Here is a 13,283-nt window from a genome sequence, read left to right as displayed (position 1 = left end):
CCTTTTTTGTTAAACTTTGGTGACCTCTGGTGAGCTTCCTGCACTCTCATTTCACCCTAGAGCTCTTTGGCTGGAAGGAAGTTTTGTCCTTTTGGTCAGAGAGACATTGGATGAGACCACCTGTTGAGGCCATTCTCTTCTCAATCTTGGCAGTTTTGGAAACTTGATTGGTTTGAGCTGGTTTTCTCTGTGGCCTTGCTGAGTTTATGGCTGCAGAGCATTTTCTGGAGAGCTTTAAAGGAAGTGACCTTTTTGGGTTATTCATTGTCACATGCAGACCGTGAGGAACAGAAACAAATAAGCACCACTGAACCAATTTGAAATGGTTTTGAACTGCAGGTCAAATAATAATAATAAAAATGGACCTTGACATGTATGGGCACTTGGCTACTCACTGTACAAGACTTCTTTCTGTGTCCTGTGGCTTCACTACATCACCTAAAGCTAGGTGTGTGTTTTTCAATCTAAACTAAAAGGGGGGAAGAGCTCAGCTCAAAACCTATGCTCCAACACAGAAAAGAGACACCTTTCCAGAGTATAACAAAAGATCCCCACCAATATGAAAACTTGCTCTGCACATAATCATACCTGTGATGACATCTAGACCCTTATTTCTCCCCTTGCTTTCTTTATTCAGACAGGTAGACTGGCATTCCTACTGGGAGAATCACAAAAGTGCCTGTCTGAAACATGGGAAGAGGAAACAATTGATTAGGCTGATCAGCACTCATCTGAAAGACAGAAACAGCACCCCTACCAGCCCTTCATCTGAGGTTTGCATGGCATCCTCAGACTCTGCCCCTGGCTCATCAGCAGCAAGTGGTACTGGAGAACAGCTGTGCTGCATGGCTGTGCCAGGACTGTTGCCACCTCAGTGGAACAGGATCCCAGATCCTGTTCCCCAGCAGCGGCAGAAGGTGGTACCAGGTGTTCTTTGCCATTTCACCATTGTCTGGAGCATTTTCCCACAGAAGTCTGGCACGTCTGGCAGCTGTGCAGTGCCCTTCATGCAACTTACTTTTGGGTCAAAGCAGTTTCTCTGGGCAGCAGGGGAATTATGGTTATGGTCAGCCCAATGGGAATACAAATGGCCATGTAGAAGCAGGGGAGCAGTGAGCATGCAGCAGGATCTGCAAGTTTTCTTCCTTGAAATGAGTAGGTCTGAACCAAGTTTGTCCTGCTGCTGTGGGCTTCCTGCAACCAAGAGCAAGACTGGAAGGTACTTGCCTGCTAATTAGTGGTGAGAATAAAATATTTCTGAAGTAAGGCATATTTATACACGGTTGCATGTTGCTAAGCACAATTAAAGGAAAATAAACAAATCAGCCAAAGAATTTAATTTAATCTTACACGGGCATTGTTTTTACAAAATGAAAGACCTTTGTAAAATTGTGCTCTATCACATTGCCTCCACAAACATGGTACTGCTTGCTAGGCTGAAAGGTGAGCCCTACTAGTGACCTGAATGTTCCAGACCCAGTCTCCAGCTACTTCAAATTTCTTAGCTTATGAGTGAAAGTGTGCTTCATAGTTTTTTTTGCAAGAGATGAGTATAGTGTCTGTCCCCCCTTCCCTTCCCTTCCCTTCCCTTCCCTTCCCTTCCCTTCCCTTCCCTTCCCTTCCCTTCCCTTCCCTTCCCTTCCCTTCCCTTCCCTTCCCTTCCCTTCCCTTCCCTTCCCTTCCCTTCCCTTCCCTTCCCTTCCCTTCCCTTCCCTTCCCTTCCCTTCCCTTCCCTTCCCTTCCCTTCCCTTCCCTTCCCTTCCCTTCCCTTCCCTTCCCTTCCCTTCCCTCCTTTTGAAGTTACTGCTTTCCTGGTGACCTCCAAAAGGTATGCAATAACATCTAGCCAGGACATGCTGGCAGCAGGTGAGCTCCCTGGATAAGAAGGAGCAGAGACTGGCTGCATTTACTGGGATAAATAAATTTAAAGGCCTTTAAAGGCTCCTTCCCTTTCAAGTACATGTCTCATGTATGTATGTATGACATTTTCAGTGTACGATGTTTATGTTAGGTGAAGAGGGTGCAGTACTTGTGTGTTTTTTCCACAAATGTTTGTTAATGTGTAGTAATCAGCAGGTTCCTACTGAGGCCTGGGGGCCAAGCAATGGGACATGCTGGCTTTGTGGGCCTGGCACCACCACCAAATAAGGCAGTTTTCAAGGAAAAGGTGTAGGTACCACCAGTCTCACAGCAGTCTCAAAGTCCAGTTTTTGTGTGGCGTCTGATATCTTCATTCCTTCTAACTGTACTTCAAACACACTGGGACCTTTTCATTTTGGGGGAAAGACAGAGACTGTCCTCAACCCAAGCAAACCTTGAGTGTATTTCTTTGTCCAGGCCTTGGCTTCCTTGTAATTAAATGACTCATAAAATTGCTCACATACAGTTCTGCAAACAAACACAGGAATGTGTCATATTATTAAATGTTGTTGGGTTTTGGTGTTTGGTTAGGTTTTTGTTTTTTTTCTTTTATATAGCTGGCGTGGAAAAAGCTGTGGGAGTTTTGGGAACAAACTGTGAGCTTTGTATTTGTGCTTGTATAGCAGGAGTTCTGGTTTGCATTAACTTGGGTACAATGTGACACTGGAGGGAGAATTTCTGAGACATGATTCAGCCTTTGCTTTTTCCTGTAATCTGACTTGTGTAGTACTCCAGCACCAACAAGAACCACTACTTGTTCTGCTTATTCCTTATAAGTAGAAACCACAAAAAGATGAGGAATGCCATGCTCATTCCCTATGGCAGCTACAGAGTGGACAGACAAAAAGGAAGTCATGGCTGACTGAGGAATTTAAAAATAGTATCTCATGCTGCATGCCCCTGGGGAAGCAGTAAAACCAGTGAATATACAATTTTAAAATACCCAAAATATGTGTATCCATGACAGAGTGAAAAACAAATTTACAGAAGAAAAAGAAAAAAAAAAAAGAAGGTTTTGTGCTCAAGTGCATTAGAAGTGTGCAAAAAATGAGGTGGGTCCTGAGTGCAAGGTGTGTAGCTGTATGCCCAGAAACAGCCCAGTTTGGGGCATTTACTGGCACCAGAGGAAATCTTGCTGAAACAAGATGATATTGATAATCTAGGTTTTTATCCTCAACTATGGATATAAAGATATGTCATTACTGGGGAAAATTAAGGAAACATTGACTCTAAATACGTATCTTTTGGGAAAAGAAACATCAAACCTAGCCAAACAGTCAATTTATATATGCTCCAAAGTAGAGTGGGAAAAACACCCCTAAGTGCTGCTCTTTGACAAGCTCAGCGAGCTTGTACCTCTCATGCATTTCTTGATGTATTCATGCACCCTGAAGCCAGCTCCTTGTTATCTAACAGGATAACAAATTTTCATGTTATCTTCTAGAACTATCACTGAAAACCGACATTATTAATTCTTGCCAGATTACTGGAGGTGGGACCTGATACACCAGTCAGAGAGAAATCTTGTGGTAACACTGGTGAAATCTGCACATAAATTAGAACAAGACATGAAGATGCAGCTACAATGGTTGTTCAGTAACAACTGAGGAACAAGTCATTATTGAACTCAAGTATAAATTAATGACAAGAAATATTTGCATATGTGCATAAGTGTGTAATATTATTAAAGGAAAGTCTTCAAGCTGTTTAAGAGACAGCTATTAAAGTTCTCTGCTACATGTTCTGCTGCTCAGTGATGCAATTATAGTCTTGCTGTTGCTGAAACTGGCACAATTTCTCTTTATTAAAGCAGGAAGTAGAAAGAACAGATGTTGGTGTTAATGAAGCCACTGGCAGGTGACAATGGAACAGGACAGTGTCATTGAATGGCTCTTTCCAAAATGTTTTCTCTTTTTCCGTCACTGCAGAAATGTGTTGCATTTCTAACATGGCAGAGCCTGGCAGGGAGCCTGGCACTCAGCTGACACTCTGACACATGGAACGTGCTGCATGGGCAGTGTAGCTGCAGGTGCAGGGCAGTGGCATTCCCCCACAAGCACTTTGATACAGTTAAGCCAGACCTAAAAGTTTCTTGGTGACATTTTAAGGCATTTGCAGCAGTGGATAGACAAGGGGAGTTAATGATCTCTGCACGGTTACACTGGACTGGTCATCCAGGGACTATTTGCATTTGAAGTAATGAATTTTAAAGAACAGTAGTGTAATGCTTTCTCCAGCTGCCTCATTTCCTCTCTTCTCTGGCTATCAAGAAATGCACACACCTCCACTGCCTCAGGGAAGCAGTTGTTATACTCCATGCAGGGTTAATTATATGCCAAGGAAACCAGTGGGTCTTCGTCTCAATTATCACATACGTGACAGAAAAGAATAAACTATCTACTTGGACACAGATGCACAGCGCTAGCTTGGCTTCAGGGAACTCTGAGTTCAGACTGGAGGACTGTTCTCAGGATTTGCCTAACATCTCTCTGACTGTTTTTTTAACAGGAATCTATTTTTTCCCTCTTTTTTCTGCATGCCTTGCAGTCTTCAAGTCTTCTTGAGTCCGTCCTCACTAAACTTAGGGCTGGTAATTACAACTGCTTGCTTAATGTTTCCCTATGTTATTCAATCCATATGTCATCCTCACTCCCTTGTAGGCACGTGTGGGGCGTAGTCTGTATCTTTCTGCGTGCAATCCCTCATTGCTGCGATCATTTAAAAGACAAGGGGACACTGAGCCTCAGAAGTCTTGGTTAATCATCCACAGCTGACTATTCACCATATAAATAAATGATGATTCGTCCTCACATGCAGCATTGCTTCACAGCAAGGAGCAAAGAGAGTGTGTCCTCTGTAACACGCAGGCACAACAGCAGCCAGGGCAGAGTAGAGGGTGCCAGAAATGGCCAGACAAGTGCTTCACTGCAATTGTGTTCAGGCATTGCCACCTCCTGGCAGGGCTGCGGTGAGGACACCCTGCTGCCTTGATGCATGACCTGGCTGTGCAGGCCAGGCTGCTTTCAGATGGGTTCTTTGGCAAACTGGCAGGGCTGACTGTGCTGATTTAAGGGGTGAAAATTATGGGTATTCCTCACTGTCTGATTAAAATCCCCCTTTTTGCACAGTGTTAGAAGAAAGGACAGGCTACATCAGGGCTTTTAGGATGTTTGGGTGTGTTTTTATGGAAAAAGCCACATGCTTCCCATACTTCAAAATCATATTCCACAGTTTTGTAAATCTGAGCCCTAACTAAATGTGTAAATACAAAGTTTTCCTCCAGTGAAAAGCCCTCTTAGCATGTTATCACCTAGTCCTTTATTTCCACCAGCCTCTCTAACTGCATGCTGCAGTTTTCTACCCCTTAACTCTGTCCTGACAATTATCTGTAGGCCTTCACCACCAAGTGGCATTTCTGAGACAAGTCAATCTAAAAACAGACAACCAGATCCAGACAGCCAAAAGAGAAGAAGTCCCTTCATGTCAGTTGATGGTGCAGCCCTACAAGTGGGAAGGTGCAGCAAATAGGCCAGATTTGCTATGCAGGAAAACATCCACAGAAGAACAGTCAATCAGACACTGACTGACTTATCCAGAGGCAAACAGCTGCTTGAAGAATTGCCTGCCTTTCCGCCTTTCTTGGTTATTGTTCAAATTCACATTCACACTCATCTAGCCTTAGCTTTCCAGAGAACCTGAGCATGCAAAAAAGCAAAATGAAACACTAAGATGTTGCTGTTATTATTTTAGAATACCTAGAACAGCAGTCTGCATCTGAGGGAGGCCCCATGTCATATAATGTGACTTAAATCTTGCATAGCTGACATCTGTAAGGCAGAAATTCTTAGCTAGCTGATACAGTGCATTGACTCCTGGCATTCTCTAACCTTACACATTCAGCACAGAATTGCTGTAAATCACTTTGAAAATACTTAGGTGCAATAACAATATGCATATTTTGGGAATTTCCTACTATTCCTGAATTGCTCTGAAAGCAGCCCAAGCTTCAGTGGCCTTATCTGTCCTGGTGGGCACCTTTCACTGTCAGCAGGTAAAACTCAGTCTTCCACAACAATCACGATAACTCGGTACATATACAAACTGCACAGAATCAGGATTTTTTACAAAATGAAAGGATTCTTGTTAAGACAGCATATTTTATAAAGTATCTTTAATTAAAATGTTAAAACTGAATCTATTTATTTCACAATACTTTATATTCTCATTGTAAACTTTTATTATGTAATAATGAAGTTAAAAATAATCAAGTAACTCCAGAAAGTGATGTTGCCATTCACTCAGAAGAGAAGAAATAATCCTCCATGTTTGTTGTATCAGACATCACTTTTAAAGAGAGTGAGAGATAGAGATGAATATATCCCTCATTCTAGAAAACTGAGTACTGTCACTTGCTGTTTCATAGAGATTTGTGCAATTTTTTTATAGCTAATATCCCCATAACTGTACTAATTGCACATGTAGAGATAACAAATTCTCTGCAACATAACTAAAGTGACAAAACACCTATGTATAACTATTGCTAACTTCTACAGAATCTGGTCTTGTAGAAAAATGTTTCTTAAAAACAAAACAAAATTAAATCATCTTCAAGGCAAGTCACATTTGGTCACATTGAAACACAGTCTATTACACTCAGTATCTTCCAGTAGCTTGCGGTGCCTTGCACTGGACAGCCAAGACTAAAGTACTAAAAGGCACCAGATATTATTTAACAAATAGGCCATAAACTTAGTAAAAATAAAAAAAAGTACCAGTAGCTTCTATATTTGTTTATAGTCTCGTCTTTTATGAAAATGATTTCACCCTTTCTCAGTTTAATTGCTCACACAATTTAATTACTAGAGAAAAAAAATACCACTGCATCTCTAATACTCTGTTCACACAAAAATTAAACACATATATACTAACCAGCCATATGCAATAAATATAGCTAACTCTAAATCTTATTATTTATATTCTTCTAAAATATCTATATCTAGCAAACAAAATGTAAGTAGATTCCTGAGATATATGCAAATGACAATAAAATAGCTGCTTGTAAGTAATGAGTGATAGAAAGGTCTCTATTGATAATATTTAAAATGAGGTTGAGCAAGCAAAGCATAAGGGTAAAAACAGAATCAGAAATTGATTCCATGATTTGTTATTACTCTACTATACTTCCAATTTAATGGAGATGCACACTACATTACAGAAGACTGGTAAGACAAATGCCTTTTCCTGAGATGCCTTTTACTGAGATTTGTCCCACAGGACAAATACTAAGATTTTGGACCTGGTAATCTTGTTGTCCATGTGCCCATTATAAAATATTTCAACTAGATGTGAAATTTAAATTTAGAGGGAGTAAAGTGTCATGAAATTCTCACATGCTTTCTAAAGAAAGGTTTGAAGAAAATATAGAAATGATTGCTATTCAAAGCACCACACAAGGAGCTATGGTGTACCCAAACAGATCCATAGAAAAAGTATCTCTGGAGAAGGATGGAAGAGCACAGAGAAAGGTAAGCACTGCTCCATCACAGGTGTATTTTCAGGAATGCAGTGTTGGAGTTTATGTTAAAATATAGAATCATCTTAGGTGCTGGTATGTTTTCTTCCAAGATGAGATCAAGCCTCTGAGTTCCCAGTTTTCACTAGGAAAAAATAACTCCCTGAGGAACAGCTGGGCTGAAGAACAAAAGAAGAGATGAGGAACAAAAGAAAATGGTCACATTTAAAGGATGTGACAATATTAGAGAGTCAGAACTCCCAATTCCCCTCTGCTTCCTTTACTACTAGGAATAATGTGATTTGGTTTAAAGGGGCTTGATGATAAAATCAAACACACTGTCAGTCAAAGCGTCTGACACACCTGCATAGCGAATTTGCTTCATATTGAGAAATGTTTATGCTATTCTTCCTTGAGGAAAGGGAAGGCTGGAACAACTAAATACATTTAAAGGATAATAATGTTGATGAGAAGAATTTAAATTCCAATTTGCATTCCAATATACGAGAGGAAGAGGGCTCAAAGTCATTAAACAAGTTTTACAAGACTGCAAAATATAATGCAAATAAAGCTGTAAATAAAATGAAATGGAATGTAGCAAAAGTAGAAGCATCTTAGATCTAACATCCTTGCTGCACGCTTTGAGACTGTTACACTTCCAAAACTCTTTTGGGGCTGGATTTTGTGCAGAAGGTAAGAAAAGGCAACCTTACGGATGCAAGGCTCAGCTCTGAGCTTTGCAGGTTGAAAACGGAAGTACAAAACTCGAGGTTGCTTGGTTTTGGAAAATGTGCTGCTTCTCAGAGGGTGCTGGCTGGAGATGAGGAAGCTGCTGCTCTTCACGCCGTTAGTGGGAAATGTCATAATAGTAGTTACGCAACCTCATCTCCACTGCAACAAATCCTGGTCGGTCGTCAACGCTGTGGGAAGATGACAAGTGTCACTGCGCAGGAAGGACAGAGCTGTCAAGGTTCATGGGCCTTACAGCCCTCGAGACTCTACCTCAGTGACAGCTCACTTAAAGATGCTCACAGTATATTAAGGCTACAAAAATGACACTTCAAAATTAATACCAAGTGACAAATACTACTAAAGAGCATCCTGTCAGTGGGTTTACTATCATACCTGTTTGTGGTTGATGAAGACACTAGAAGAAAGAAATGGTAAATCACCTCCATTTAATTTTCTATTTCATTTACTTTAGTAATTATCTGGAGAAAAGAATATTTGCTGTGCAATATTTGCCTTATAATGGGTAGTACCATCACACAGAGTGGTTAGAAGCACTGAGAGGAGCCTATCCACACATCATATGACTGTACCATCTTTCTTTTATATCTGCAATTGTTTCTTTATTCGGAGAACACAAACTGACAACAAGCCCTTAAAATTTTACATTACATATTGAGATAGTTACTCTGCCTGACCTGAACCTTCTTTTTAAAAATTATTTTCTTTCTAATAATAAAGATATTTTAGTACAAAACCAAAATCAGTATGCTTTATGATACGTTTGTTACTAAAAACAAAACCTGATCTCTTTCACTGTAGACCTGCTATAGCATTCCTTGAGTCAAACCAAAAGGTAGGAATTACTTTTTGGCTGCACGTTCTTTTTAGAGTACTAGGTTTAATAAAGCTAACATGAAGCAAGGTACCTAAAATGAAGTACCACAGCACCTTAACATAGAACTTTTGGACAAACCTATTCTCCTGATGATGACCTGGAAGAATAAGTGATATTAGAGTAATTTTGGGTGCTTTCTACAGTTAAAAGTAACTTCAGCAGAATAGTTTAAAACAATAAATCATGAAAGAGTTTTAGTATATTTTTGCAACATACTAATTTAAAAAATCAGGTAGGCTTTATTTTTTTTTCTGTATTTCATAGTTCTAATTTCTAAATTGTTATGAAACAGAAAAAAATATTTCTGACATATCAGAAAAGATGGTTTGCCTCTCACTGATAAGAAGTCAGTGTGGGATCCAATTTTAATATATTCCATTATTAGAGAAAAGATAAATAGCTCAAAAAATTAAATATTGAGAAATTGAACAAATATTTTGGCAATATGACTTTGAAATTTCAGTAAAACTAAACCCTTGGAAATTAAAATGAAATCAACCAAATTCAAAATGAAACAAAAATATTTGCATACTTTCAAACATTCTTTTCAAAATGCATTAGACTGACATCTTTGTGTAATTTTTTTTTATGATACCATGTATTTTATATATAACTGTTCTGGCAAACTCTGTTGTACAAAATTGGCTTTTTGTAGTATACTCTGTAATTTAGATAATTTTCACCTGAAAGTGCAATTGACTTCTGAGCTTGGAGTATGGTTGTGAAAAGATGCATTTTGAAGTAACCCCTACTCACCCTCTTTCTAGCTATTAATCATGTATATTAAAATGTGCTTCTATCAAAAGAGCATCCCAGCACACTCACTTGTATGTCCAACACAATTTCATTAGACTATAGACTTCTGTTGGGCAGACTTCAGGACGTTCCATTCGTTCTCCTCTTTCAATCATCTGTGCAACCTCTCCACCTTTCATTCCCTGGAACAGGGTGACCAGAACAGTCATCCAAGTTGCAAATTATTACAGCACACATGACAGCATAAATCAAACACAGGACTGGAACCGATTTTGGGCTATCCTTTGACTCACTTCTTGCAGCAAGTCCCTTTAGTTAGGAAAAAATATTGGTTCAAATTTGCTATGAATTTTTAAAGAAAAAACATGACCAAATAAAACCACTCACCTTATATGGTTTTTGTCCATAAGAGAAAGCTTCCCACATTAAAACCCCAAAGCTCCAGACATCACTTTTGCTAGAAAATTTGTAGAAATTCATGCATTCTGGAGCATACCATTTGACTGGCCATTTTCCATGACTTTGTGCCTAAAATATGTCATAACAGAAAGGAAAAAAAGCAGACTAGATTAACTGATAAGCAGTAAACAACATCTGAATGCACATAATTAACATTAACTTAGATCTACACACATTTGTACTAAGTACCATAACATTTCTGATGCAGTTAGCATTAGAGAAAATGGGTAACAGCTTCTTTGAAAGTGTTACAAAATTGTTCTAATCTTCCACTTTCAAAATAATGTATTGAAATGAAATCCATGGTAAAAAAAAGTGTAGCTAAATGACTTTGAGTCATGCTTTTAGTGGCATTTAATTTAAAGTTGCTCTTTAGAATAATTTTTTTCCATGGGCTTGCTTCTCCTCTGCAGTGCTTCAGGGGTTGGATTATTAGTTTCAAAGAGCTGATAAAAGGGAATAAGCAGAAGGAAGAAGTAATTTGAATCACAAGAGTGTATATCAGGAAAACAAATATACACATGGTAACAGTCTTTGTCTCCCACCTTTTACCTTATTAAATGTTGCAATTACTTTAATCATTTGAGGTGTACTGAGGTCCAAAGAATTTAAAACCAAGATAAACAAATTTTGCTTAGGTTAATTTATTATTTAACAATGGTATTCTTTCAAAAACCTCCCCTAATTATGTTCTATAAGGCAGTGTATTAGTGGTAGCATACATTTTACTTGGACATAATGGGAACTGTTTCTCAACAAACACACTTCCCCCCATTTATATAAGGTAGTATCTAATTTCCACAATAACTTGAAATCTTCTAACGACAAGTTTATCAAAAGGAAATGAAAGTAGACAAGTAAAAGGAAGGACCAGCTTTTTCTTCTCTACATGTCTTAATGTTGATCACAAAATTTGAATTTGGTAATCTAATATTAGGTCTTAAAATAATGAGTGATACATAATATTTTTCATTTTCAACTGCATTTCAACTGAAAATATCCTTATTAAGCTATGATACTACACAGTTTTCATGTTGTGTTCAGACCTTACCTTGTAATAATTTTCATCAGCACTAAGAGCTTTAGAAAGTCCAAAGTCACTAATTTTGGCATAATGTTGGGTGACTAAGAGCACATTTCTTGCAGCCAGATCCCTATGAACAAAATTATTCTCCTCCAGGTATTTCATCCCCATGGAAACCTGATGCACCAGCTCTGTTATATTCTTCTCTGTGACATGTCTGAAAATCACAATTGAATTTTAAAGAGGTCAGTAGTTCATTTTCATGACTTTTCATGGAGTTTAGATACAAATCTTTACTCTGAAGTTGTCCACATTACACTGGGAACCTGATTCACTCACATTTAGCTAAGCTTCAATTTGAAAAGGTAATCTAAGCTTTTGTCCTGAGCAAGATGATGTGTGATCACATTAATAAAGGACAGGTTGGATATATGAAGAAGATACAGAGAAGGAGAAGAAGGATATATGAAAAGTCTTTCATTTATTCAAAATACTATATTTTGGCGGAAGTATTTGACAGTTCGGAGACATGTTCTAGTGAAGAATAACTACAATCATTAATTATTACATTAACAACATATCAATTTTAATTGTCCTTAAAGAAAAAAATAAAAGAAAGGAATTTTTCCATGCCTATGGAATGGAATCAAAGTTTACGTACCTATTTTTTTGCAAAAATTTGTTCAATGGCCCAAGTTCAGCCATTTCCATTACTAACATCCAGGCCTCAGCTTCACATATACCTATCATTCGGACAATATATGGGTTATCCAACTGCTGCATTACATTCGCTTCTCTCAGTAACTCATCCTTTATGGCTGGATCATTACTCTCATTCTTCAGAATTTTTACAGCGACAGGCTTGGCACCCCTGCAAAAGAGAATCCAGTTCTGAGACTAGCTGCTGAAAAATCTGTGCACCAATGCACACAATCTTCATCAGATATTTCCATTCACATGGTACAAATTGTGACATAAGACAGAATTGACACTCAGAGGAGAAAAATCCAGCCATAACAGGAACATCTCTCTATCAAATGCTCAGAAGACAGCTAAGCAAAAGAGTGAGAATGAAAAGAACCTCAGAAAATTACAGATTGTCATAACAATGCCTAAAGAAGCCTGAAAAATAAACACTGGACAAATTTTTCTTGTCCACTCTGGTAAGATGGCATAAAGCTTTTCTGGCAAGAAAAGCTATAAAGAGTTTTCTAAGCACTGGGGTGTTTTGGGGTGGAGACTGGAACATGCATCACCGCCAGTTGCCAAGGCAGGGTTCTGAAACCCCGAGAATCTAAGCTTACTTCTGCAACCTTCCATTCATACAGCAAACTGACAGAGTGACGGATGAGATCAACATAGCTTGTGTGAAACACGATTAAAATATACACAAGCTGAGATCAGAGCCCTTCAAATTCCTACATCCGACATTAGAAAAATAGAAATCCTTTCTGCCTCTGAAAATCTCAGTATAAAGAAATGCCTCCAACTTCAAGAGATGAGAGTGTGTACATAATCAGTCCATGCACATAAACAGCATACTGATAACATTTTACTATGAAAATGCATGAAGAGTCAAGTACAAACAGGGTCTGTTCCTACTGACATGATGTGACGGAAAATGTTACATGTTCTGTCTCCTTGAAAATCAACATTCCAGCTTCAGGAAACTGGTATTTATCACACTTCAGGCAAAACTCTCTTTGCTATAGGTAAACTGTCCATGGCACTCTCCCGGTTTTCTGACAGAGATGTTGTGCAGATGGGAAATACTGTGCAGCATTAGTACTTCTGCAACCTATGGAGCAAGACAGTGGGATTCCTATTCTACTATCCCCATCAGGAAAGAAAATAGTCATAAACAGTACTTTCCCACTTTACGACAAAAATGAGTGCGCAAGTGTACATACAAAGAGAGAAACCGGTGAATATTAATTGAAATTAGTTACAGTGTGTCACTCCAAATGACACGCTACTCCAAAAAG

At 38.7% G+C, this 13,283-nt stretch overlaps 1 protein-coding gene across 1 annotated transcript in view; it reads right to left on the bottom strand.

Moving 5' to 3' along the window:
* Positions 1 to 6,076: 6,076 nt before the first annotated feature.
* The window catches only part of SYK (spleen associated tyrosine kinase), a 31,433-nt gene continuing 24,226 nt past the window's right edge, over positions 6,077 to 13,283 (bottom strand). Inside the window, exons 10-14 of the mRNA XM_063180272.1 lie at positions 11,960 to 12,169; positions 11,326 to 11,515; positions 10,203 to 10,343; positions 9,885 to 9,997; positions 6,077 to 8,352 (exon numbers count right to left, since the gene is read on the bottom strand). Of these exons, the coding sequence (XP_063036342.1) occupies positions 8,280 to 8,352; positions 9,885 to 9,997; positions 10,203 to 10,343; positions 11,326 to 11,515; positions 11,960 to 12,169 (727 nt within the window). The 3' untranslated portion in view covers positions 6,077 to 8,279. The remainder of the gene's footprint in view (positions 8,353 to 9,884; positions 9,998 to 10,202; positions 10,344 to 11,325; positions 11,516 to 11,959; positions 12,170 to 13,283) is intronic.

Source organism: Melospiza melodia, chromosome Z (genome assembly GCF_035770615.1).
Source record: "Melospiza melodia melodia isolate bMelMel2 chromosome Z, bMelMel2.pri, whole genome shotgun sequence".
Classification (NCBI taxonomy): domain Eukaryota; kingdom Metazoa; phylum Chordata; class Aves; order Passeriformes; family Passerellidae; genus Melospiza; species Melospiza melodia.
Note: the sequence above shows the minus strand (reverse complement) of the source record. Positions and strands in the feature narration are given on the sequence as shown.